This window comes from Pezoporus flaviventris, unplaced genomic scaffold (assembly GCF_033815535.1).
Source record: "Pezoporus flaviventris isolate CSIRO_AGI_PZ_B2104156 unplaced genomic scaffold, CSIRO_AGI_Pfla_v1 ptg000007l, whole genome shotgun sequence".
Classification (NCBI taxonomy): domain Eukaryota; kingdom Metazoa; phylum Chordata; class Aves; order Psittaciformes; family Psittacidae; genus Pezoporus; species Pezoporus flaviventris.
The window spans coordinates 92,180,217-92,205,478 of record NW_026892555.1 but is presented as its reverse complement, the minus strand read 5'-3'; the positions used below and the strand labels follow the sequence as shown (position 1 = coordinate 92,205,478).

At 38.7% G+C, this 25,262-nt stretch overlaps 1 protein-coding gene across 5 annotated transcripts in view; it reads right to left on the bottom strand.

Moving 5' to 3' along the window:
* Positions 1–790: 790 nt before the first annotated feature.
* Positions 791–25,262, bottom strand: part of RNF182 (ring finger protein 182) — a 32,541-nt gene continuing 8,069 nt past the window's right edge. The window contains exons 3-6 of one of the 5 annotated variants that reach the window (XM_061449537.1): positions 21,743–21,871; positions 15,576–15,754; positions 9,291–9,371; positions 791–3,957 (exon numbers count right to left, since the gene is read on the bottom strand). In XM_061449537.1, coding sequence (XP_061305521.1) covers positions 3,004–3,741 — 738 coding nt within the window. In that variant the 5' untranslated portion in view covers positions 3,742–3,957; positions 9,291–9,371; positions 15,576–15,754; positions 21,743–21,871 and the 3' untranslated portion in view covers positions 791–3,003. Of the gene's footprint in view, positions 3,958–9,290; positions 9,372–11,203; positions 11,534–13,334; positions 14,061–15,575; positions 15,755–21,742; positions 21,872–25,262 lie in introns of those variants that run through there. The other 4 variants (XM_061449538.1, XM_061449539.1, XR_009742732.1 and 1 more) reach the window with 4 other exon arrangements.

Below are 25,262 nucleotides of genomic sequence, written 5' to 3'. Positions count from 1 at the left end.
AAATTAATCTTGTAATAATAAATTCATTACACTTCGTACCCAGTTGAGTCACATGTCTCTGCAAAGCAGGAATAAAATCCTACTGAAAGGAAATTGCCTTGGTGGGCAGGCAGTATTTTATGGCCACAGGAGCTATTACTCCCCAAGGAGAGAAAAAAGTCACAGAAAGGGAAGGAAATGCAGACAGGCAGGTATGCAGGGCCGGATTCTAGCTCCATTTACACTGACAGAGTTACTCCACTGTAGAGGAGACAAGAGTTTTCAGTTCTAAGTCTTAAGGATGTTGGAGAATAAAAATAATGAAAGAGTAATATCTGAAGTTCTTCTAATCCTAGTCACACACCAAATATCTTCTCCAAAGATAATTGAGATTTAGACCTCCTAGCAATTCTCAGTGGTCATATTGTAAGTCATACAGGAATTTTATGAGACCAAAGCTGTAAAAACGTGCTCTGTCTGAGCGGCAGAATAGCTATACAATCAATATGTTTTTGCACGCTCTTATTTTAGAGTGGATTAGTGTTGCAGCACAGTCTAAAATAACAGCATAAATTTAACAGGCTGGCAGTCTTAAAAGAGTGAAGTATAACAACAGGTGTATTTATTTGTGCTGTGAGATGTAACTGATACCACTGTAATCCTGCTGAGATTTTTAAAACAGAGTATAAAATACTCAGTGCTGGAGCTACAATAATCTTAATCAACTGAAAATCAAACGGAAAAGACAACAGGTATCACTGTAGACATATTGTGCAGAGGTACTACATATGTGTCACACATTTGCAAAACCTATTAGTCAGCCCTTTATTAGAGACACTACATTCAGACAAATTGAACAAATCCTAAAACATATAAATCCCTAACACTACAAATACATCTTTTCCCAAAGCTATGAAGTACGATAACACCACATAGGTTTCTATTTTTCTTGCTTTTTGACATGATTGTTGTTGGATACTTAGATTTTATGAGCTCATAGATGAGTCAAACCTTGCAGTATATACCAGAACTGGAGATGATACCTCTTCTAACTATATGCTTTACCACAGACATTAAAAACAATTACTTAGAAATAGTGATTTCTAGGAATTCTGAAAATATTTTAGTTATAATTGTTATGAAATCATTACAGAAAAGTCTAAAACATTTCCATTAATCATTCATTACATAGTTCCATAACTCCATACACTTGGAAACTATGATTTTGCTTTAAGTTTTCTTCTTACATATGTGTCTATATGCACATACACACACACATATATGGACTACTATAAAATGAGTGTCAAGAAAAGCAGGACCTTTACATTTCCACATTCTTCCCTATGTTTGCGATAGGAATGAAACTGTAGATAACATCCATGCCATCTACAAAAATTAAAGCAACTTGACTTCAAATCCTTGACAGACACAACAACCACTTACGCTCTGCTTTTCCCATTGGCATTTTCCATTCTTTCTTAAGTCAGCCTGCTCTAAGAATATATTGTTAGGCCATACATTCAATCTTCATGCAACAAACCCTTCTCCCTGACACTGCCTTGAAATTACAGTCTTGTGCCTGACCCAGAAACCATGCTTGCCCTGCTCAGCTCCTCAGCTTTAACCCTGCTGTGCACAGGAAAACAAGATTGCAGCTGTGGTGTTGACTAAACCTAGTTATACACATTAAATATTTCCTTTTTTTGTGCTCTTCCAGGAGTTCAAAAAGTAGCCTGAACCGTACAAGATACAAGCAAGCCTTACAGGGCCTGATTCTATTTGTGGAATGGTAAATCATCAGTAACTCCTCTGAACTCAACTGATCAAGACATACCAATTGCCACACCTAGAGTGCCATCCACTCACAATGGTGACAGAGGGAGCTCAGGGTATTAAACATTTTGAAGAACTATGTGATAAATAGAAACCTTTCCAAAGTCATAGAACCTCCTTACAATGCTCATTCTGTGAGCTCAGAAAGAAAAAAAACAACAGTTTCAGATTTTTTTTTCTGAGATCTGTCTTAGTGATGGAAGGTCCATTTCCTAATGGTTGGGAATAAAAGTCTATCTTGATAGTTTAAAGCCACATAAGCCAAATTCTCCCGTGTAGCTACCACAGAGTAGATGTGCATGAAGCTGGTCAGGCAATTTGTTAGGAGGACTAATGGGTTGGAGATGTGGTGCAGTGGTGGAAATGCTAGAGGGGAGGGCAAGCATAACAACATAGCTACAGAAATCTGCAGAGCTCTGAATCCTCAAAGGGAAACCTAAGGTGTATGCACACCAAAATAAGAACACCTAGAGAAGAGCAAATGTGTGGCTGGGTCCCTAGAAGTACTCATTAGCAAGAGTATTTCAGAGGGAGCTGTAACTGTATGACAAGTGGGCTTCTGTTTGGGGAAAGTGTTTCGGAGACATGTCTTTAGCATGGTGAAAAAAAGATTCCTCATGTTGCAGAATGCAAAAAACCTGTAACCATTGGCCTCCTAACAAATATTTCTGCTATAACAAGAACTGTGAAAAAGCAATGGCAGCTTCTCTTATTCATCTTATAATATCAACTAATAAAGTGATTTTATTTGCTGTAAATGGTAACATATGATAAACTACAGATATTCCAAAGCATGAGATGCTGTACTTTGACCTGGAAGGTGTCTGTTGTACTAATTTCTTCTAGTGTGGATCCTGCAGCCTTGACTGACATGATCAAGCCAATAGAAAGCAAAGGGCTACCTGTGTGAATAGTGGCAGCAGCAGCAGGCACCCAGTTTGGCAATTTTGCTTTATCCTTTCCTACAACTTGGCCTTTTAAAATCAGCATGTAAATTTTATTTCCAGTACTTAGCTTTTTAAAAAAAAAGGAGGGGGGAATCAAATCAAGTAGAAAAAAGGACCATATAACTAGGGCCGCTGCTTCCATTTAGTGGGATGGACAACAGTAAGAATAAATAAGAATACAAAGACAGGACATATCAACTATGCTACACAAGTGACAATACATCTTATTTTACTGCATTTGTTATCAAGATGACATGCAGTCTAGAACTTCATGGCAAACACACTGGCAAAAGCCATAAACCATGAGAATAACAAGGCTCGAAGGAACAAGGCTTACAAAGACAACCCCAAGGGTAACTTTCTTAGATACCAGTAAATAAATCCCTAAAGGCAAGGAACTAAAGTACAGCAACCCGAGCAACCACACTAGCACCCTAATTGAGGTCTGGAAGAGCAAAGATGTGCAGTTCCACACGGTCCAGTTGTGGGACACAGTTGCAACAGAGTCAAAACTTGTAGGCCTGTAAAATTCCACAACAGGGGTTGAGTTCAGGGTCGGGGGACTTTCTCTTTGTACTTCCATGATTGTTATAACCAGGCAATTAGAAGAGGTGTGAGAAGGGCTAACCAGAGATGCCAACCTCTTGGGAGTCAGCAAGAGCTCTGTTGGGTTGTCTGGTAGGCACTTTTTTCCCTTTCCCCCACAAGCCAAATTCAGAAGGATGTTGTTGTCATCAGGAAGACTACTAACCTCATCGTCTGGCAGGCATGTTTCAAACCTGCAAAACGGGCATACTATGACTCCTTGCGGGGAATCACCGAAGTCTATGATCTTGCAAAGGCATTTGGCACATACTCTGTGACAGCACTCCAGCACTTTCGGTTTCCTCTGTCTCAGGTTATAGCGGTTGTAACAGATCTTGCACTCGAGCTCATCTGAGCTCTGGATTTCCATAGACTCCTCTGGTAGTTGAGTGGTCATTTCTTCTGATGGTTTTTAGACTTGCGGAAAGAGAAGTCAATGGATGAAGAGGTCACTCTAGGCTTCTTTCAGAACTTTTTCCTGATGATCACATCACCCATCTCAAACAGGAAAAGAGGAGGTGACATTGTCGAAAGCGTCAGTAGGCATCATCCATTTTCAGCTTCTGCTAGGGGCTGTGTACTGCATGTCCTTTACTCTGAGCCAGGCATCCATCTGAAAAAGACAACGTGGGATTTTTGTGCAAGAAAAGCTAAGCTGTAGCAGATGCAGGTTCTACTTTTCAAAAGCTCAGCTTCCTTTGCTAAAAATACCTCTAAGGTAGTTTTTTTGCTGTGGCAGATAGTGCCTATATAGCAGTCATGCTGACAAAACTTAGTATCACCCTGCACGCATTTGTTTTAGACTTGTAACTTTGATTGGCTCAGCCCATGAAGTTCTCGGCAGAAGCTGCAATCTAATCATGGATCCATGACCATTTGTCTAAATTCTGGTTTCCTCAGGAAATGAGACCTAACCCCTGGTGCTTTTCATCTTTCTCAGTAACTTGTGAACCTGCTGATCACTTTCAAACAACTCAGCAGAGGGGCAGCAGTACTAAACATAACAAAGTTTCTAGAAAAGAAGTGAACACTGGCAGTTGGGTAGAGGAGAAGGAGAGGTATTTGTAATGACCACTTATCCTGAAGTTCAGTGGTCAGCCAGCACACACCCAGCTTCTGCTCTTAACAGGCCGCATGCTGCCTATTGCTCAGCCAGAGAAGAGGGCAATATAGGGGGAAGGTGGTGATACTCTGAAGGGATTAAAGAGTTTCGGGGAGCGAAGTGGGTATGGAAGAGGGCTGGGGTTATTGTAAGAGTTATGTGGGGACCAGGTCAAATCTGTAAAAAGATCAGGTTTTATTAATTCCACTGCTTCTGGAACAGCTCATTTCTCTGTTGACACCTAGCTCCTGAACACAGATTACGAAAACAAGGGTTCATTAGCTTGTAACAAATGTCTCCTCTAATGCATGGATGCTAGGGTGAAGGCTAATGTGTCTCTCAAGGGCATTAGCCAGATGCTTTCTGGCACAGCCATGAAACACTGGCTTTCAAGTGTTTCATGGCTGTGACAACTCTTTCACACCTCAGCTAAGGAGAGGCCCATGGCATGCTTGTACTGCTGCATGCCCATTCTGCGCTGCATTTGTGCCACCAGAGACCCATCAGGTTCACTGAAAAAAAAAGTGTATTGGTCTGTTTTGTAACTGTGCATTTTCATGACTTCATGAAGCAGTCCCTGTATTATAAGCAAAACATTGAGCAGAACCATGTACTCTGGGGACCAATAATTACCAGCACTTACGAAACCAGCTTTATTTGCCAGAAGATAAAAACTTCTTCAGATTCGGGCGTATGCTTGCTCACAGAGATGGGTGCGTCGTTGCATTTGCAGACTTTGAAACTGTGCTTCACTGCTAGAGTAAGAAGGAACTTGCCACAGTCAGACAATGGGGGTCAGCACTTGCATCCAGCTGCCAGCTCCGTTATCAATAAATACCAGGCACACGGAATATGGGGGGGGGGTGTAGGAGAGAGGGAGAGAAATGGTCTATTTCAGTAAACTTGTTTCTTAACTATTAGTTTTAGTAAATGCTTGATTCCTTTCCTTGGGGAAATTTTAACCCACTCCTAGCATTCAAATCTTTGTCCTTTTTTTGAGAACAAGGCAGGAAGTTGTGTCTTTTAAGCAACGCACTCCTTCTGTCAATACATTTTACTTGTCAGCTATCAGGCACAATAAAGTGTCCTTCATGGGCCTATTGTTCCTACTGTGCTTTATGGATTTTCCATTCTCTCAACTTTCTGCATAGCTTCTATAAGTAACAATTTCTCAAACTGACCTCCTGGATGTTAAAACAAAGATTTCATTACTGCAGACAATGCAGTAAAGAAAAAACAGGACAACATAGTGAAGAAAAAACCCACCATATTTCTCTAAGAATTTATAACAGACATGGCTCCTTCCCCATTTCATTTTCCTAACTTTTTTTCTGCCTCTTCCAACTTACTTCTTTAGTGCTTTAAAAGTTTTCATCTCTGCCTTACTGTTGTTTTTATTATTTGCACTGTGACTATATTTGTGGTGTGTTTCATTAGGCAAGGCAAACACAAAAAAGGCTGATCCATAATTTTTAGTGTGTACAAGCTAAACATCTAAAAGACAAAGTACATCTTTTACAGACCTTATAACCTAGCGTTTATCCTTCGTTACAGTGTGTGCTTCCTTATTAATTTCTACTACTCTTTATTTCATTCCAAATATCATCTTCTAGATGACTTTTAGGCATACATAAATGTCACGAAATGAAACTTTCCAAAGGACAAAAAAAAAAAACACAAAAGGGACCTAAATAAGTGAAATGCCGATCTACAGGAAAGCAAAGCGCCCCTGAGAAGTTAAGAAGCCAAACAAAACAAGTGATGGTTTTGAACTTTTACATCTTGAGTATCATTCAAATTCTGTACCCGAGGTGAATTCAGATTACTAACATGTTCATGCTTCACAGCTAAGGCTGGCAAACATTGTCCTGTGATGTAAAATTAGAATTCTGATTAACCAAAAAGCTGCCAAAAAATTGTCTGCTTCTTATGGAAAACTGTGATCTTTCTCTGCAAACTCCCAATCTTTCTAAATGAATCTTACCCATTTTTTTCCAAAAAAATAGTCTGCTTTCCAACCAATTTTGTTAAAACATGGATCACTTTTACCTGAATCAGATTTCAAACTGAAAGCGTTTTCCTGATTATATCCCCTTTAAGTGGCCAAATTTAGTGTTAATACAAGGAGCAACAAGTTGCCTGCAGTAGCAATATCTCAACTGCTAGATTTGAACCATTAACTTCATTTCCAGAACACAATGATCCTCCTTGAGGTAGTTTCTGTCATGAGCTATTCTACAAATTATTTTCTAACATTTTTTTTAATGTACTGCACAAGAAAGAACTTACATCATCTTTCTCCTTCCAGAGAGTCTCTTCAAAACATATCTATCAGTAATAAAACATCACTAATTGCTTTTTCTTTAGCTAAGTTTAGATGTTTGATTTCTCCTTATGTGTTCTTGTGTGATTACTGCTTACTACTATTCTTCATTTATACATCTATTCCTTTGAAAATTAAAATTTAATCACTAATTTCTATTAATGATATTCATACATTTTTTAGTTTCTCATCTCTATGGTGGGTTTAGATGCTTCTTAGAGAATTTTGTATTTTTTCTTCTCTATACCCACATTCTGTCTTATTTTTTCTCTGCTGAGAATTGATGCCTTTTGAGCTTTATTAATGCCACTCTGCTATTATACACACCACATATACTAAAAAGTTTTCTGATCAGGGACTTGTTAAAAATACAAGAAAACTGAGGATTTTAAAGAATTTTTGCATCAAATTACCCCTATTCTTGAGAGAATTAGAAATTTCTTGAGAAATACAGCCAGCCACTCCTTCAGACCACTTCTACTCTATGGCAAAGAGACATGCGTGTCTGCATGTCTCTCCAGGAGAGTATTTACTGGAAGCAGGCAGGATAAGGAATTAAAGTAGGGAATACATTAACTGCTGCCCCTCTGAATCCTGGTCCCCCACCAAAAAGGTGGCAAAAGCTTCACATACTTCTGCTTGCTGTGTGTTGAAAGGAAAAGCAGCTGCAATATTACACAGAAATTATTTAGTATATTACACAGAAACAAGGGATTGTGTCTCTATGTTCATGTTTTGTACTCCTCTTCTCTTGGAGCCACTTTTTTATGATGACAAGAGAAGGTACGTCCCTATTATATGTTCCAGTACTCCATTAATGTTTGGGGTTTTTTTTTAATTATTGGGATACAATATACATGTTTTTTCTGACTTTGACATCCAAAGGACAGTCAAGTAAAAACTCCTGAGCGGAAATCCTATGATGAGTCTAACCTCTTTCACTTCCAAGTACAAAACTGCTACGGACTTGAGATCAAAGTGAGGCCCCGTGTCTATGTTGAGAGCACTGTCTTTATTTTTATTAATTCAGATATTGCCATGACTTTAAATTATTCGCTATGTCCAGTTTTCCACTTGATCTTATTTATTTTTAGAGATGTCTCACCTGCTTGTTTGATACCAACAGGCATAAGTTGTAACTAAGGAACATATTAGGAAAAAAATATTCACAAGGTGTTCAAAGACTGGAACATGCGCAGAGTGAAGCAGAAATTAAATCTCCAACCTTACAGATATTGAAAAGATGACTGGGTACAACCCTGGCTACTCTGCTGTAGAATCTGGCCCTGCTTTGGGCAAAGAAGACTAGACTCTTGCTGGAGATTCTTTCCAACCCAGATTATTCTATGATTCTATGTTTTGTTATCCTGAACTGACTTTATGTGCTCTGTTTCAGAAGCTTTGTTCCTTACTGAATAAGGAATCAGGCTGACAGTTGCTTTTGTAGCTAAATATCTCTCCTATATGTTAATTCTACTATTTAATATATGAATTCCTTTTTACAAGAAAGCCTAGATAGCTTCTGTTATTCTGTCTTCCACAGAAGACTATCCACTGGGATCAACACAATCCAATTGCAGAACTTCTCATTCCTGTCTCTATTATGTAGCACATAGTGGCCTTTGGAACAAAATATAAACTGCTAGACATGTACAATGATAAAAGCATCCACTTCAGTTTATCCAAGAACAAGCAGATCTGTTATACTGACAAGCACTTGTCTTTTGTAAGGGTTCTGCCTAAGCACTGCAGGTGTGAATCGTTCCTATTCACATTATGTTCCTGCTGCTGCTTGAGCTTTGACTCCCTCTCCCTTCCTTCCCTGTGCCACCTATGCTGTACCTGGCAGACTCCTCTCCCTGACCCTTTTAGTAGAATGGAGAAAAGTTGAAGGAGAAAGCAGAAGATCACCAGGAGTCCCCAGTGTTTCAGCTCACGGCTGGAGGGCAGTTCCAGTAGCAGGGGAAATATCCTGCCCTGAGACCAAGAGGAGGCCATCCGTCAGTCTTCTAAATCACTGCTGGGTTGCAGACTGCAGATTTGCAGGGTTTCATCTCAGGCATTGAAAGAAAGGTGGATGGGTTGTGCAACATGTTATGACCCCCCTCTTTGCACTTATCTATCAAATACTGCATAGACAAGTGTTCTTATGAGAAGGCCATAAGCAGTTAGTTGTAGATGAAGCTCTCAATATCGAAGCTTAGTCATGCTGACTGGGCAAAGTAGACAGGATATTTGTGCTTCTCCCTAATAATCATCCTCTCCCAGTTTATCAAACCAACCTTTTATCGTTCGTCTCTCACACTTTTTTCCTATGAAAGTAATTTGCCAATAATTCACATACAACCTAAAATGAATACATGAGGTCAGTAATTAACTTCCATCCATGGAGCTACCCAACATGTGATATTTTCAGAGGTTTTTAAAGTTTCCTCTAAATGCAAGCCGAGTGTATTTGGGGAATGAGAGACGAAGAAATGTATATATATATAGAGAGAGAGAGAAATACAGAGAAACTTACTTTCCAAGAAAAAGAACTTCTTGCAAAGGTTCACTTGCAGGGAATGCAAGAAATGCCTGTTCTTCTCCACATGGGTAAAAACTGGTGGAAAGGAGAGAAATAGAATTAGTAGGGCAGGAACATAGCTGGAAGTCTTTTCAGTCTGTTTCTCTGTAAGAGAGGAAAGCAGTCCAACTTCTGTAGTTTGGATAGAAATACCCATATGTTAAGATTTCTGTTTAGAGGAATATATTGGGTAAATCCCATTTACTAAAATTATTTCTGTAAAATAATCCAGAGTTATCTTTATAGATCTGTTGTTGATTTTAAGCCTCTTTCAATATTATGCACTAAACATTCTGAAGTGCGATCTCATCTAGCAACTACATATTCACAAATGTTAGCAATGCATTCAAAGAAACCCCAAGAGCAAAGCAGCTAACAAGATAAACTGTGCTTTGAAAGAAGAGTTTTAAAAACACATCAAGATACTTTCCTTCACAAATCTTACAGAAGCTCTTTGGTCATTTTTACTTTTCCAAACAACCTGCAGTCTCTTCTCCAGCACAGACCAGAAAGCAACCATCTCCTGTGGACCACTGCATTCACATTTGAGCAGCTTTGCTGCATTCTGACTCAGCAGGAAATGACCATCACACGAGGTTTTTCCAGCTTGTGCTAAGCACAATGCAAAAAAAAAAACCCAAAACTGCTTTACTAATGTGACATTTGAATAGACTACGCTCAAAGCGCCATCAGCTATCACATGTTCAACCTGTTTCATGCCACATTTCTGCTAACACTGGATGGGTTTTAACAATGGGCAATTCTCTGTCAACTCTAATCAATGTGAGATTTTGCACTAGAGTTACGGAATGTGACATACTGATCCACGCTTGGTTTACTGTCAGCTCTACAAACTGCTATGAAAAATGCCTCAATTCTTTTCACAAAAACATAGTTTTCCATGGGGCAGGTAATGAGCTTATTTCTTAAATAACTACGCACAAAAGAGAAACCCTGGAAATATACAGCAAATATACAGCAAACACTTGTGTATTATTGACTGCTTCTCAAAAGACTAATATGAAATAGAAATATTTCTATCAGAAGTTACTGTTATAATATTTAGTCCTTGCCTGATCTCCCTTAATCCTCTGCAATATTACAGAAAAACAAAATAGCTTTTCATATTCAAAGTGGAGTTCACGGGTCTCTGATCATTTAGTATGAAAAGTCATGTAATAGCAATGTGCCATCTTATATTGGAAAAATTACAAATCAGCAGTTACTGTTTTTTTTTTATTTCCCCTCACCAGTAAGTAAGCAGGGATATTTTCATCAAACACAAAGTTCAGTTTATTCAGTATTGTGACACTGGCTCTTAGGGCACTTTCTATATCCTTTGCATGAGCATATTCACACCACCAGATTCCATTTCCTCTTAACAATAACCATTTGCAACACTTTTTTGTTATTCCAATAACTCACATTAGGTGTCAGGTAGTACCAGAAAACGATATGAATAAAAGCAAATGCCTTATTGAAACGTACTATCCGCAATTATTTTCTTTCTAGCTAAAGCTGCTACAGTCTCGATATGAATCTTAAAACTGACTGTGATGTAGAAAAAAAATGTTTTCTTACTTAGACTTGTAGACACAAGCAAAATCGCTTCCAATATTTCTTAAGAATTTTCCCCTCATATATAATTCATGAACTATTTATATAGCAATATGCTGAATGACTACTTAATGTGACATACGGTTGTAGGTTGCTTTGTAGCTGTTTTAAGAATAAAGGGCAAAGGATCTGATCTCTTAAGAGCTGTCTTGATTTAAACAGACAATTACACTAAATCAATAAGTAAAAAGAAGTGTCTTGAAATTTTTATTTAAAATGATAACATAATTTTGGAAATAATCTAGTTACACAGAATTCATTCCTTTTAAAATGATTTTTAATTGTTTCACAACCTGATTACTTGGGCTGTTTTAGCATTTTCTCTGGTACTGTTTTCTCACTGCCAATGGCTTTTCCTTCATGACTCTGAAACCAAGAAATTATCTACTCCAGTGAGAATATATTTTGCGATAGAACTCATGACCTTACTATTCTTTTAGCGAAAGGTTACGCATTCTCCTTTTTGGTAGAATGGGTGGTTTATGGCAAGTTTCTCAAATACTTAGTTCTGCTTCTCTGCTTTAGTGCTTATGTCCTTTAGAAGCTCTTCTGAGAACTGAACAGATTTAAGACATGGATTCTAGAATACGAATTCGAAAAGATACAAAACTATAAATAAATAAAAATCTTCCCAGTGCTTCTTAATACAAGCATAAATGTTTACTCATATGACCTACAGACATGTCTAGCATTTTTCTTTAAATTAGGCATTATTAAAAGCCAATATGAATTTCAGAATACATGAAGATAACACTATAGAAGTTTACTTCCATTATTGTTTACTATTGTGTGCCTGAATTAAAGTAAGCAATTAAAATAAATCCAGAAATACAAGAAAATAACTTTTTCTTTTTTTAATAAAAAAAGTCTGTTGTAGTGGAAGTTATTAAGTAACATACACAAAATGTAAAATCCCCAAAATATGACAGAATTCTTTTTCTTTGGACATATTTTCTATGTTATATAATTTGGGAGGGACCAGGTGAGACAAAAAATACAGAAAAATAATCTTGATTACATCTTTCAGTGAGAAATTTCTCTTCACACAGGAGAATAATTCATTATAATAATTTCCAATTAACCTTCAACATAAGATTAAAATAGAAAGCAAGTATTGCATTATACTTGTCCTAATGGAGCTGAAAATAATCCCAGAATAGACTTGAAATGAAGATGTACTTGCTTTTTCTATTGTCATTAAAAGCAGTCTGCCTAATACTTTAGTATGTTTAACTTGGCTCATTCAGTTTCAGACATTTCTGGGGATATGAACAGGTATAAAGACTTTACAATATTTTCTATTTTATCTTAATAGGGTAGTGAACACAGGTGGAAGATTATACAGGGCAGGACTGATACTGAAGTATTCAGTACTGATGTTGCACATAGACCCAATAGCTTGAAAAGAAAAGGAGGATGTCTGAGGAAACAATACTTTATCCTGGATATACTAAGCTGTAATTTTAGTATTTAATTTAGTTCACCTAAAGCACATCTAAAAATAGTACTGCTGGGATCAAAATTATTTTTATTTTGCCAATATAGCAATAGTTGGCATAAATTCCCTCCTCACTCAACATTTTTATATATGACTAGAATTACAATGATGTAACTGAAAAAAAAAAAAAGTTGCATAAAAATCTTATTGATATATTGAAAAAATGAGTAAACAAAAAACCCCCAGCTGTTATGGAAAGAATATTAGTAGATCTTCTTGACATGTGGTAAAGCTAAATTGTATGTCTTCAACCGCATTCATGGAAACTGAGAGATTCCAACAGAGAAGTGTCAGTAAGGGGACATTAACTGTGACTGTAACATGTTTTGCTCTCTTACAAAATACTTGCAGGAAAAAGTCCATTTGACCTGATTTATACATAAGGGAAATAATTTTAGAACTGTACCAAATTTGTTTTTAACGACATACTTTATTTTCAAGCACTTGTTATTATCACCCTGCACCAGTCTTATTTTTAGCTAACTTAAGAATCGTTTTTCTTTGGCAATGAATGGTCCCTCAAATAATAAGACAAAACCACTTCATGTTAGGTTTATATACTAACTATAAGCAAACTACAGTCTATAATCTTCATGGTCTTAAGAAAAATACAGAAGAAAATGATCTATTAGTTTTGGGGGTTTTTTTTAGCGTTTCTGCTGAAAATGAAGCAGCACCACTTTAATTCCACAGGAAGCATCACACAACTCTGCTTCCATCTAGCAGGGCTTCACAGTTGCATGGCAGCTACATGCAAACAAACTACAAAACTACAAAGAACATCTTCGTATGCACCCCTTATTCTAGACACAGGTACATGAAATGAAACTGTGTGTTTAAGAAGTGTATGAAAGTAGTTAAATTGTGTCAGATTATATGCACAGCTTTCATTTTATGCCATTAAGGAATACAGGAATCCTCTTAACCAAGAGCAGTATCAGACTGGATGTATCTTTTTATCTACTATGAATGATCTGGGGCTGTCAGAGCTCCATGGAGTGCCACCACCAGCCTCAGAATCATTGGAGTGTTCTGCTCATGAGTTTTGCTCAGCTCAGATTAATGCTTATATAGGACTTAAACTTCAGGGAGACAGATATGAACTGCTCTGCTTTTAACAAGCTATTTAGCAGTGAAATGTGGCATATTTTTTTTTTACGCATTATGAACTGTTAGAGAAAGAGCTTAAGTACTACTGGATGGAGTATTTCAAGCTAAGGACAGAACCTTCATGGGCTGAGATGCTGTATACAGCAATATAGAGACTACATTTTGTAAGAAACCACACTGGCACGATTGCTCTCCCAAGAACAATCCTCTCCAATGGTAGTCTCAATGTCCCCCTGAGAATTAAGGTTTGAAGTGCGAGCCCTCACCAGACCTCAAACTTCAAGTCAAATTTTCCTCAGTGGGCAGAAAAACAATTGGCTCTACTTACTATGTATATGTCATCCCATCCTATGTCATTCCTAAAGTACACAGGAATCTGCTGCTGCTGAGCTAAAATATTATATCCTCCGGGTATTTCTGAAGGCACAATGGTCACTAGAGGTTGCCCCGAGACTAGTGCTACTTCTGGGCGCATGTTCAGGCCTGAAGCACCCTTCAGACTGGATAAGAAGAGCAGGAAAAAGCAGTCAATTTGCCCATAACATGTATCAAAATCCAGTTCAAAATGCAGTGTATCTTCCTCACAAGTGTTTCTGATGGAAATATTCTCCCACAACAGCAGCTAATCCAATCAAGTCTAAATCTGATCAATATGAACCTGCAAAAAATTGGAAAATCTGCATAGTTAGAAAATGTGTTTCAGCAAGAGTTGCCTGTTTCTATTTTGGGACAAGGACAACCTCGATTTTCCAAATTTTCCATCATCCAAAAGAGTTACACTGGTGAAGTCTTACAAACTCAGTGGAGGGTATGAGATTGTCTTTGCTTTGAGCGGAGCTACAGCATTTTGATGCCATTTGTAACCACAACAACTGAAGGGTTAAACTAAACCAAAATGTTTCAAGTGTGCCAGTTGAGCATATTCAAAATACAAAATCCAAGAGAGGAAAGCATTGCTTCAGAAACTTTTGAAGTAATCAAGGCATATTCAGAAACACAACTTGTGTATTAAACTAATTAGAAAGAAAGGAAAAAACAATCACCACGAAACAGAAAGAAAGAACATAAAATGGAATTCTAAAGGATTAAAAAGCAATACATAGGTCCATAGAGAGTTATTACACTTGCCTATTTACCTGGTTTAGTGCAAATTAGTAACTGAAACCAGGTATTGGTATTTTCTTAACTGGTAATAATGAATGCAGATTTCAGTTAAAGTGTTTTGCAACACACAATAAAAGGCTAGAAAAACTAGAAAATGTAACACCAGCAAGTTCTGAATTTCATTTAATGTAATATAAAAATCAACACAGCAGCTTTTCAGTAAGTATTCCAAAGGACAACAGGTTTTCTAGACAGTATCACAAATGAGCAGCTTGGATGAAGCTTATAGAATAAAGCAGGAAATGAAAAACAATTTTTGCCTTCTACTAACTAATACTTCTTGATAGAACAGAAACATAACCCAGAGCATCTTAAAATACCAGATGTTCTGAACAACAGTTTTCTCTTAAGTATTTTAAATAAGGAATCTCCTCTGCTTTTACTTAAGCAAGTGAATAGGAGGTTTCTGAATGTTCTACTGCGTAAGCCTCTGTTTCAAAAAAGGCAATCAGAGAGATGTGTAAGTGACTTTATTTACTAGACATGAGTGGACAGCACATATTCCACTATGTCTTCATTTCCAGTGTGCTGAATGCATACAATTTGCAAAGAACAGGCGATCTATGAAAAAAACAAAAAACAACAAACCCCCACCTGTAGAAACATAGTATTGATTTGGAACCCAAGAAGCATTAGATTTTATTTATGCTGTTACTTTTGCATGGAAAGCTCCACGAATGAAGTATAGGTAGAGTGTACTGCTGTTTGTTAGCCTACTAGACCACAGTTTATAAAATTACAAGTATTGCATTAATAATCAGTGCAAAAGGCAGCATTGCATCCACTGTGAATCTGACTTTTTCACATCTCTGCAAACACAGACCCATAATTTGCAGCAAGTTAAAATATACCTTTTTCCTTAGGCTTGGCTTCTTGACAGAAGGAGCTCTGTGAAATTGAATAAAATCCAGTTCTAGTGTCTCCTCTAGAGTCAAATGATTACAGTATTACTTGAGGACTTCTGAGCCATATTTATCCTTCTCTGCTTCTGGAAAACTCTCTCAGAAAGTGCACCCTAAGAAAATACACCCTGAAAGGCATTTCCCATTAACTGTGGTGAATATATTTTGCAACAGCAAGCACATCTAACTTCAAACTGCAGCGCTGTGTTGATAGTAAATGAGCCAGATCTGGTACTGGAAGCAACCTAGCTGTAATAACATGTAGTTCAGGATGAGCTAAGTTAATCCGGTTTGTAGAAGATTCAGCCAAAACTTACGTACCATTTCCCACTTCATCATTCTATGCTAATATGCTGAGGTTTGTCTTCAACCCGTGCCAATATATATTGCTTATCTGTAAGCTGTCACTATGCTGGGTGTTAAGCTACAGAAGACTGCATTCTGAAATGTGATAGGAGATATCCTAGAAGACAGAAAAAGTTTTACCTTTCATTCTCAGAGTTTCCAAACTTAGATATGTCTCAGTTTGAAAAGGGTATCTCAGAGGATGAGTAACCATGGAAAACGGAGACTTTCATCTCCACTTACTCAAAACTTTACACAAATGTTGCTGTTCACATCATGTCTGGCTGTGTTCCTCCTTACAGATGCCATCTCAAGTTTTGTCATGCCCATTAACATCTTGTGCGTTTGAAGCAAAAAGGCTTGCAGTAGCAAGCTTGGAAAACTTTAACTTTCATGCCTTTTCCCTGAGAGACTCCTGTTTCTGAATGCCCACCACAGAACACTGCTATATGAACAGATCATAAGACAAAGGTGGACTGAGGGAGAAACAGCTACACCAACAGTGAATTTTATGTTAAGCATATTCACCAGACCGAGTGACTGCTGCAAAAAGCCAGCCACACATCACACAGCTAAGGCCAGTTTTATATATCAGATCAAGTCAAATGAGCAAACTATAAGCACGGAATTCAAACAAAAGTTTCCAGATTGCAGATTAGTTGAATATACTAACAGTTATTGCTTTAAACAAACAAACAAATTCTAAATACACACCTAAGGTTCATTGTTGATGACAAACCTGCTTTCTTGTAACAAATGCAGTGCATGTATTCAGATAAATGAGAGCTACCTGTGTAGTCCTACTGGACCGAATAAGGGCATCTGAGAAAGGACTGCCAGAACATGCCTGCTGCTTGGTGAAATTCTTTTGACCAAATGATACAGAGTGAAATTTCTGACTTACTTCAGCCAGTCTTAGTGGCGATTTTGCCCTTATTGATGAGTCACTCTATTTCTACAGCAAAAGGTGATAGGATATCATGCCACCTATGCCTAAACCTTTAGCTTTCAATGATCCCACTCAAATGCACAAAATTAAAAGCTCTGTACAGTGTTTTCAGTGATGCAATTTATTATATAGTACAGCAATAAAGGTATTCTTTACTTTTAGGCCAGCGTGGTTAAAAGCCTTTTGATTAGCAGAACAGCAACAGGGCATATTGATAATTCATTCAACAAAATACTGTAAGCTAGATCCTCTTGTGTAAATCAAGAGTGATTCAACTAAAAGAGATGCAACACTTGACAATATAATGTGAGCAAATCACATAGGCTTTTGTTAAAAAAAGCCCTTTCTTTTGGAAAAAAATGCCTTCTTCCTGTTGCTTTCCATATGGTAGCCTGTAGTTCTAAAGATGTGTTAAGAAAAACTTAAGGGATTTGTTCATCAAATTTACTCACCAAGGTTAGCTTGGAAAATGATAGTAAATATTAATTCTTGGATGCAAATATTTTGTTAGGATATATGTGCAGGCCTTTCTCAGGCAAAATTCCTATTTATTGGGGTAACAGAAAAAAAGCTGATAGAATGAAGTACTAGAAGAATACTGTATGTTTTTCATAGAATCATAGAATGATTTGGGTTGGAAGGGACCTTAAAGATCATCTAGTTCTAACACCCCCCTTTCCACAGGTTGCTCAGAGCCCCATCCAACCTGGCCTTGAACTTCCAAGGATGGGGCAGCCACGGCTTCTATGGGCAGGCAACCTGTTCCAGTGACTCACCATCCTCACAGTAGAGAATTTCTTCCTAATATCTAATCTAAATCTCCCCTCTTCCAGTTTAAAGCCATTCCCCCTCGTCCTGCCACTATATGCCCTTGTAAAAAGTTCCTCTCCAGCTTTCCTGTAGGCCCCCTTTAGGTGCTGGAAAGCTGCTATAAGGTGTCCCCTGAGCTTTCTCTTCTCCAGGCTGAACAAGGCCAGCTCTCTCAGCCCGTTTCCACAGGAGAGGTGCACCAGCCCTCTGATAATCTTTGTGATCCTCCTCTGAACTCACTGCAAAAGGTGCACGTCCTTCTTGTGCTGGGGGCCCCAGAGCTGGATGCAGTACTGAAGGTGGCATCTCACAAGAGTGGAGAAGAGGGGAATGATCACCTCTCTTAACCTGCTGGGCATGCTCCTTTGGATGCAGCCCAGGATATGGCTGGCTTTTCTGGCTGCAAGTGCACCCTGCCAGCTCATGCTGACCTTCTTGTCATAGACTCATAGAAGTACAGAAGAGTTAGAGTTGGAAAGGACCTTAAGATCACCTAGTTCCAATGTTGGCTGTCAACCAACAACTCTCAAGCCTGTGAAGGCTTTTTGGATATCATCCTTTTGGATAGCATCGCTTCCCTCGAGCATGTCAACTACACCACACAGCTTGATGTCGTCAGCAAACTTGCTGAGGATGCATCCGATCCCACTGACCATGGTACCAACAAAGACATTACACAATGCCAGTCCCTATACCAACCCCTGAGGAACACTATTCATCACCGGTCTCCACTTGTCTTGGTTACTGTTTCATAGAACAAAATCCTTTGTGAAATTTATACAGCTTGTTACCAGCCCATTTATTTAGCTCTTAACTGTGCAAGCCCTGCTGAGGCAAAAGTCAGACTGAATTGACTAGGAGAATGACACAAACAACCGTTTAATTTCTACTTGGCTCTGTGTCATGGTTTAAACCCTAGCCAGACAGCTTGTTCACTCACTCCCAGTGAGTGGTGCCAGGCTGAGAGCAATCGAGCCCCCCCCCCCCCCCCCCCCCCCCCCCCCCCGGGGCTCTCCCCTTCCCTGCTCCCAGAGGAACAGGGAGGAGGATCAAAAGAGTGCAACTCCCTCGGGTTGAGACAAGAACAGTCCAGCAACCAATGTACAACACAAATCACCACCGCTACCACCAATGATAAGAGAAAATAACGAGTCCCACCCGGAAGCCCGTGTCCTTCTGGGTAACTCCCAGTTACCCCCCACCCCGGGCATGACGTGCTGTGGTATGGAATACCTCCCCGGCTAGCCCGGGTCAGGAGCCCCGTCTCTGCTTCCTCCCGGCTTCCCCTCCTCCCTGGCAGAGCATGAGCCTCACAAAGTCCTTGGTCAGGGTAAACATCACTTAGCAACAACTGAAAACATCGGCATCACCAGCACTGTTCCCAGGCTGGAAGTCAAAACACAGCACTGCATCAGCTACCACGAAGGAGAAACATGACTGCTACTGCTGAACCCAGGACACTCTGTTATTGAAAAAAAGTTGTGTTTTCTTAATTGTCACATTATTAAATCTTGGAAACAACTGTACTTTACAATACATGACTCCAACCAGGGAATATCATCAGTAAAAAACTATGATGGCATCTAGCAATTCATAAAAACTGCAGGATACTGCTCCATATCCAAAAAGATAGGCTTATTTTAATACACTGGGTTGTGCAGAAAGGAGCAGACAAGATCTCAAGGACAGTGTTTATGAGTACATGAATTGTGGCAGCCCCACTGGCAGGATATCAAGTCTGAAGGACTTACTGATCGAACATTATGTGAATGAAGTATTTGATACACTCACACAGACTTAGTATCATGTCTAAATGAGACATTACAGCCTCAGATGTGTCTCATATTCTCTGAGTATACCAGGTGGAACCTCTGGCTTATTACACCAGTGGTTCTGAAACAGCTTTAGATTCCCCTCACCATCAATAACAATCCTTAACCATTTCACATGGTAAGATTTTAACTTAGCTACGCATAAAATGCAACCAGAGCACTCTGCATTACAATTGTCTTTAAAGACTACAAGACATCTTGCAGTGACACCTTAATAACAACATCATTAAGCACTAGATCTAAATGGAACAAAAATGGACCTCCACAGTAAATGCCCACTATCTTTTCCTAGAACTCCGCAGTGAATCTTGCTATTGGTTATACCTGTGCAAAGCCACCGAGCTGAGTTCCATTGACTTACTGATGCTGCATGAATGTAACTGAGCACAGAATACAATTTACAAGATTGCTACCTCAGAGTTTTGGGATCCTTACAGAACAGAGTTTTGAATCAGAGAAAAGAGAGAGCAGTGACTATGATGAATCTCAGAGAGTTTTATGTATGGAGTGGACAGAGGGAATATTTAGGAAAACCAGCTTCTGAATTGGCACTCTAGGGAACACATCAGAAAGCACATACATGGGGAGAAGGTTTGAATGTAATAAAGCCAAGTTTGAGTTGATACACAACGTGAATTTAGAGAGAGTTTCAAAGATGCAGAATTACATGATTTAGGAAGACAGGCAAGAAAGATACAAGATGTTTAGATAAGGGGAAAGGAAGCAACAGAAATGCCAAGTCAGCTAGGAAAGAGTAGATTACGTATTACAAGTTACAGAATCAAAGTAACAGAGTATTAAGGCATAGGCAGAGGTGACAGGTGAGGAAAAATTTGTGTTTTATACCAGAATAGATGATAGGAAAATTCGGTACTAATCTGAATATGAAAAGAAATGGAGAAATCAGACATGACTTCTGGTGCTCACCACACTGATGAGAATGAACATGGTAAACAGTAACAGAATTATAAAGCAGGAGAGGATGTAGGTAGAAAATGTGGAATTCATTTTGATACTGGAAATACAAGTAAAATAGCTACAGTGAAATTTTAGAGAACCACCCAGAGCAGAATTCAGGAGCAAACTGCTTTATTTTGCTCTATAACCAAATTCTCTCACTACCAAGAACAATCAGAAGTGTTAGTAGATACTAAAAAAAAAACAACCCTCAAACAAACAAACAAAACACACCAGAAAACAAACAAAAAAAAAACCATAACCCCCCAAACCATCTAAACAGTAAAAAACAAACAAAAAGAAACACTACAGGAAAGACTGGGGAGGGAAAAGAGGGATGCAGGGAAGAGATGCATTCACAATATTTACTTCCCGAGTTGTCAGACCACAAACATGATAAATGACTCTGTCTTTTAACAGGAAATTCTATTAAAGGCTGAACAAGGTGTGGATGATGGGGTTCTAGCAGACCCTTTAGTATTTTTGGAGAATCAGTACTTTCTCAGACAACAAGCAAACCAAGAAGCACAACTCCTGGTCTGTGATGGAGCTGACAGACATGCATGATTTAGAACAACATGGTTCCATTCTGTATGCACAGCAATGTTAAGAGTACTAGGAATGAGAGAGATTATTTGTGGGTCCAGCCTCATACAATCAGCTCAGCACAGTGAAGAACATGACAAGATGAGGTCTGCAAACTGGGGAGTTCAGTATGGGCACTGTATTTTTTTTTAAGTGGACACAATGATCCTCATTGTTTGTGTTTGATCTTGTCTCAGACAACAACTGAGATGACAATTCAATCTCGGCTCTCTGAATTTCAGAGGTTTACAGCCTTCTGATCAAAAGGATCCACTGAATGGAACTTTTTCAAGTACAAGATTATTTAACAGATAGTCTGAATCACCGCTCTTGTGAATATGAAATTAACTTTTATGCTCTGAAAATGCCTGGGGGAGAGTGGGGGCTTGCGTGGTGGCTTGGTGTTTTGGTTTGCTCTTTTTTGTTTGGTTGGTTAGTTGTTTTTTTGTTTTGGTTTAGTTGGTTGGTTTTGTTGGTTTTTGTTTTCCCTTGTATTTGGGTGACTAAAATCCATTTAAAAAAAATATAACAAAACAAAAAAAAAACTAATCCTTACCTGTGAGGACATGGGTAGTTGGAAGAAATGCAGACAAAAATGTAATATTTAAGTAAGGACCATAAAACTGTACTAATCTTACCTCCTGTGCAGTGGAGATCATGGAACATAATGCACTAATTCCTGCATTCAAGTGGCAAAATCACAGAGTAATTTGGATTGGAAGGAACCTCTGGAGGTCATTTGCTTCAAACTTTATTTCCTGAAAAGTCTAGAAAACAATATTGCAACACTGAGTACCAATAGTTTAGTACAGCTCAATGAGCAAGAGTGCTGGTATCACTGTAACCTATGTACTCACAAGCATCACGGCATATGTAGCCAAATAGTCTATCTAGCATTCATACTGGAGATACATTCCTTTCAATGACAGGGTGGACAACGAATGTCGGCTATCCAGTCCTTATCCTAACTTCTCATTTCTTTTTAGGTTGGCAACCACATGCTGCTGCTAGATGCTACTTTCTGTTGCCTTTAGACACCAACAGCAAAAAATCTCTTCTTGTCCCACCTCTGTGAGTCATCAGGATTTACCGACTTCTCTCCTTAGGTGGGTTCCCTGAGAAGCCGTGGTGTAAATGTGTGCGGTTATCTTAATGACCTGCTAACCTCAGTGCCATCAACAGCCATTCTCGCATTCCAGCAATCCTTCTCCCATTGTTACTTCGGTGCTTCCAGACCAACACAACCCTATTCACACCAATCAAGGTTCCCACTGCTATTCTCAACAGAACTAGAGACAGGTCTGGAGTTATAGCTGCCCAGAGCCTTGTCCATTTTAGTTTTGGATATACCCAGTGATGATGGGAGGTCTACAACCCCTCTGGACAATATTTTTTGATGATTCCGATTTTCAAAAGCAGGTCTAACATACAGTGCATTTTCCAGGAAGAGTTACGGAGGAGGTAGTGTGTTGCCTCAAACATTATGCTTCCATGCTTCTAAATCCATTACTATATATTAGGGAAAATACAGAAATATGTGATACTTCAGGATAAGAGCTGAAATTGTAGTTCTCACATTGAGAATGAGCACTACTATCTCCTCATAAAAAAGACTACGTCAGAAAGAATACTGTTGCTAGTGACTGTTGCTCAACTGGAATAAACACCAGATTTCTGCAAATGCAGAAGAAAAGCCGCTCAATACATTTATTTGAATAATCTGGACAAAATAATGTTTTCATCTACAAGTATCAAATATGTACAATAATATTTAGCTAGATAATTTTATCTGACATTTCAAGAAAAATACTCAGTCATAGCTGTGCTCTGCAGTCAGTACTCTAAAGCGATACTGATGGGGGAAGAAAGAGCAACACACACATACCAACACAGACATTCCCTGCCTGTAAGCCCACTTTGGGCAGAGGACACAAGATGTCTCTATTTAAATGATGATTCGAGACTGAAGAAAAGAAAGATTTAACAGAATTATCAGGGAGTCACTTAAATAAAAGAGAAGCTTTGTTTAAACAATTTAAAGCTGAGACAAAGTGCCATTATCACAATGCCTCATAATTATTATGTTTGCTCTTTCCAGCCGGTCACAATGATGAACAATAATGATGGCACAATGCGAGATATTCAGCATTTAGCTAATTCACTCAGTCTAGGCAGGGGATCAAAGATGTCTCTATACTCTTCTATTCATTAACAATGGCCCTTTCCGGTTCCAAATGTAACTAAGAGAAACCCTAAAGCTTCTGTGGCCTGTGCATATCTTGCCTGTCCTGTCTGAGAACATTAATAGCCGCTGCAGGAATGCAATTGCCACATTCAACCTCAGTCTTTCCAGGGCAGCTGGCACTGTGGGGAAGCAGAGCAGAGGTCTACTGCTTTAGTTACCTTCCTCTCGGACCTCCAGCAGACCAAAACCCATCTTTGCTGTGGCAGTGACTTTCTTTGCTTATGTGAATTAAAAATTTTGGGGGTGGGGATCTTCATGGACATCTGGAGCTGTACACAGGAAGTGAGCTTTGTCAGTGTCCTCACTGGAACCCACGGGTTTAATGAAACAGACCACCAATTTTTGCCTATTTCCTATCAACACAAACCCTTGTGGTTTCCCCATCGTAGATTTGCTCATCAGTAAATGTATGATGCTTGCTGTTTGCTGCCTGGCACACTGCATTTCTTTCTGCAGATGGCTGAATAACCATTCATATCTCTGACTAGAGTCTTTCTTTTGCTAGAGATATGCAACTGGATTTCTGGAGGGCAGCCGCTCAGTGTTTGTGTGCCAGTCTGAGTGGCCTAGTATGTCATGGCAGACACATGATGTCATTTCTGGAGCAGGCTTCACAGGAGTTGTGCCACTGCTCAATCCCATGAATGCTGATGAAACTGCTTTCCCAAGATTTGTTTCTTCTTTCAGAAGAATATGATCTTGCAATATATGGCTTCAGTTTGATTTTTTTCTACAAGTCTTTCAGACTCTGCTGATTATCTGAGTGTTCCACACTCAGTGTATTCTCTAGAAAATTTGATCTAAAGATTGCAGCATATTTTACACTACGCAAAGTTAGGGACTTTACAGGCATACTGCCAGGATAGAAATTCATTCTTATCCGCATGCCAGTCCAGAAATCCCACTCCTAATTCATGTTTCTTCCCCTAAGACCCATATCTTCTTTCCTACCACAGAAAAACAAAAACAAATAAGAAGCCGCACAAATCCCAGCAAACCATTCCAATCCATTTAGACTCAAAACTGATGCCAAATGATATTAATCTCCTACTCTGGAATTTTCTGACATACCCTACCTGCTGCACTTCCGTCTGTTTAGATCCTAAATTCTGCACAGCAAAGGCTGTATTGCATCTTTTTCATCAAAGATACTGCTAATGTTCAAATAACAAATAATGAATCTAATCCATCACCTACGTGCCTTATTGTAACACACACATACACACTTGAAATTCAATTTTATGCATATAGAAACATCAAAGCAAATGTTGACTGAAGCTGCCCCTCGTCAATACTCCAAATGTCCCAAGACAAATGCAATTCTTCAAACCTCATCAAATGAGCTCTGGGCCAGAAGTAATAGGGTGAATATTAACCTTACCTTCCAATACAGTCATGCGCTGATCACTGTATTGTTTGTTGTTGTTGCCCAGGAGTTATTATTTGTCATAGCATTATTTCATCCTTCTTTTTGCTCTTCACCAGTGCTTTAGCTAACATGGCTAGTGTGTGAGCAGCAAAATAAATCACCTAGGATAATGCTTTGAAATACCTTTTAAAAAACTATCTGTGTTTCAGCGTGGTTGGGTTTTCTGTACTCGCATAGACAAGACCATAAGCAAAAAAAAAAGGTGTTAAAAACCTAAGCATAACAACACAACACTGCTACTGAAAGAGGTTCAGAGTGAAGCAGTAAAAAGGAAGATGCATCAAATATGCAGCAGGATTGTTTGTTACTATTTTACAGTTAGTGGATAGATACTTCTTTTTTTTGACATGCATAGAATTATGTCCACAGCTGCTCTTTATTAATCATGTTGTGTGAATTTGTTTCTTTTCCTTGAGCAACAGACAAAGAAAAGGTGACAGGGATGAACTTGCTTGTACAGTAATTTACAGCAGTGTAAGTAGGC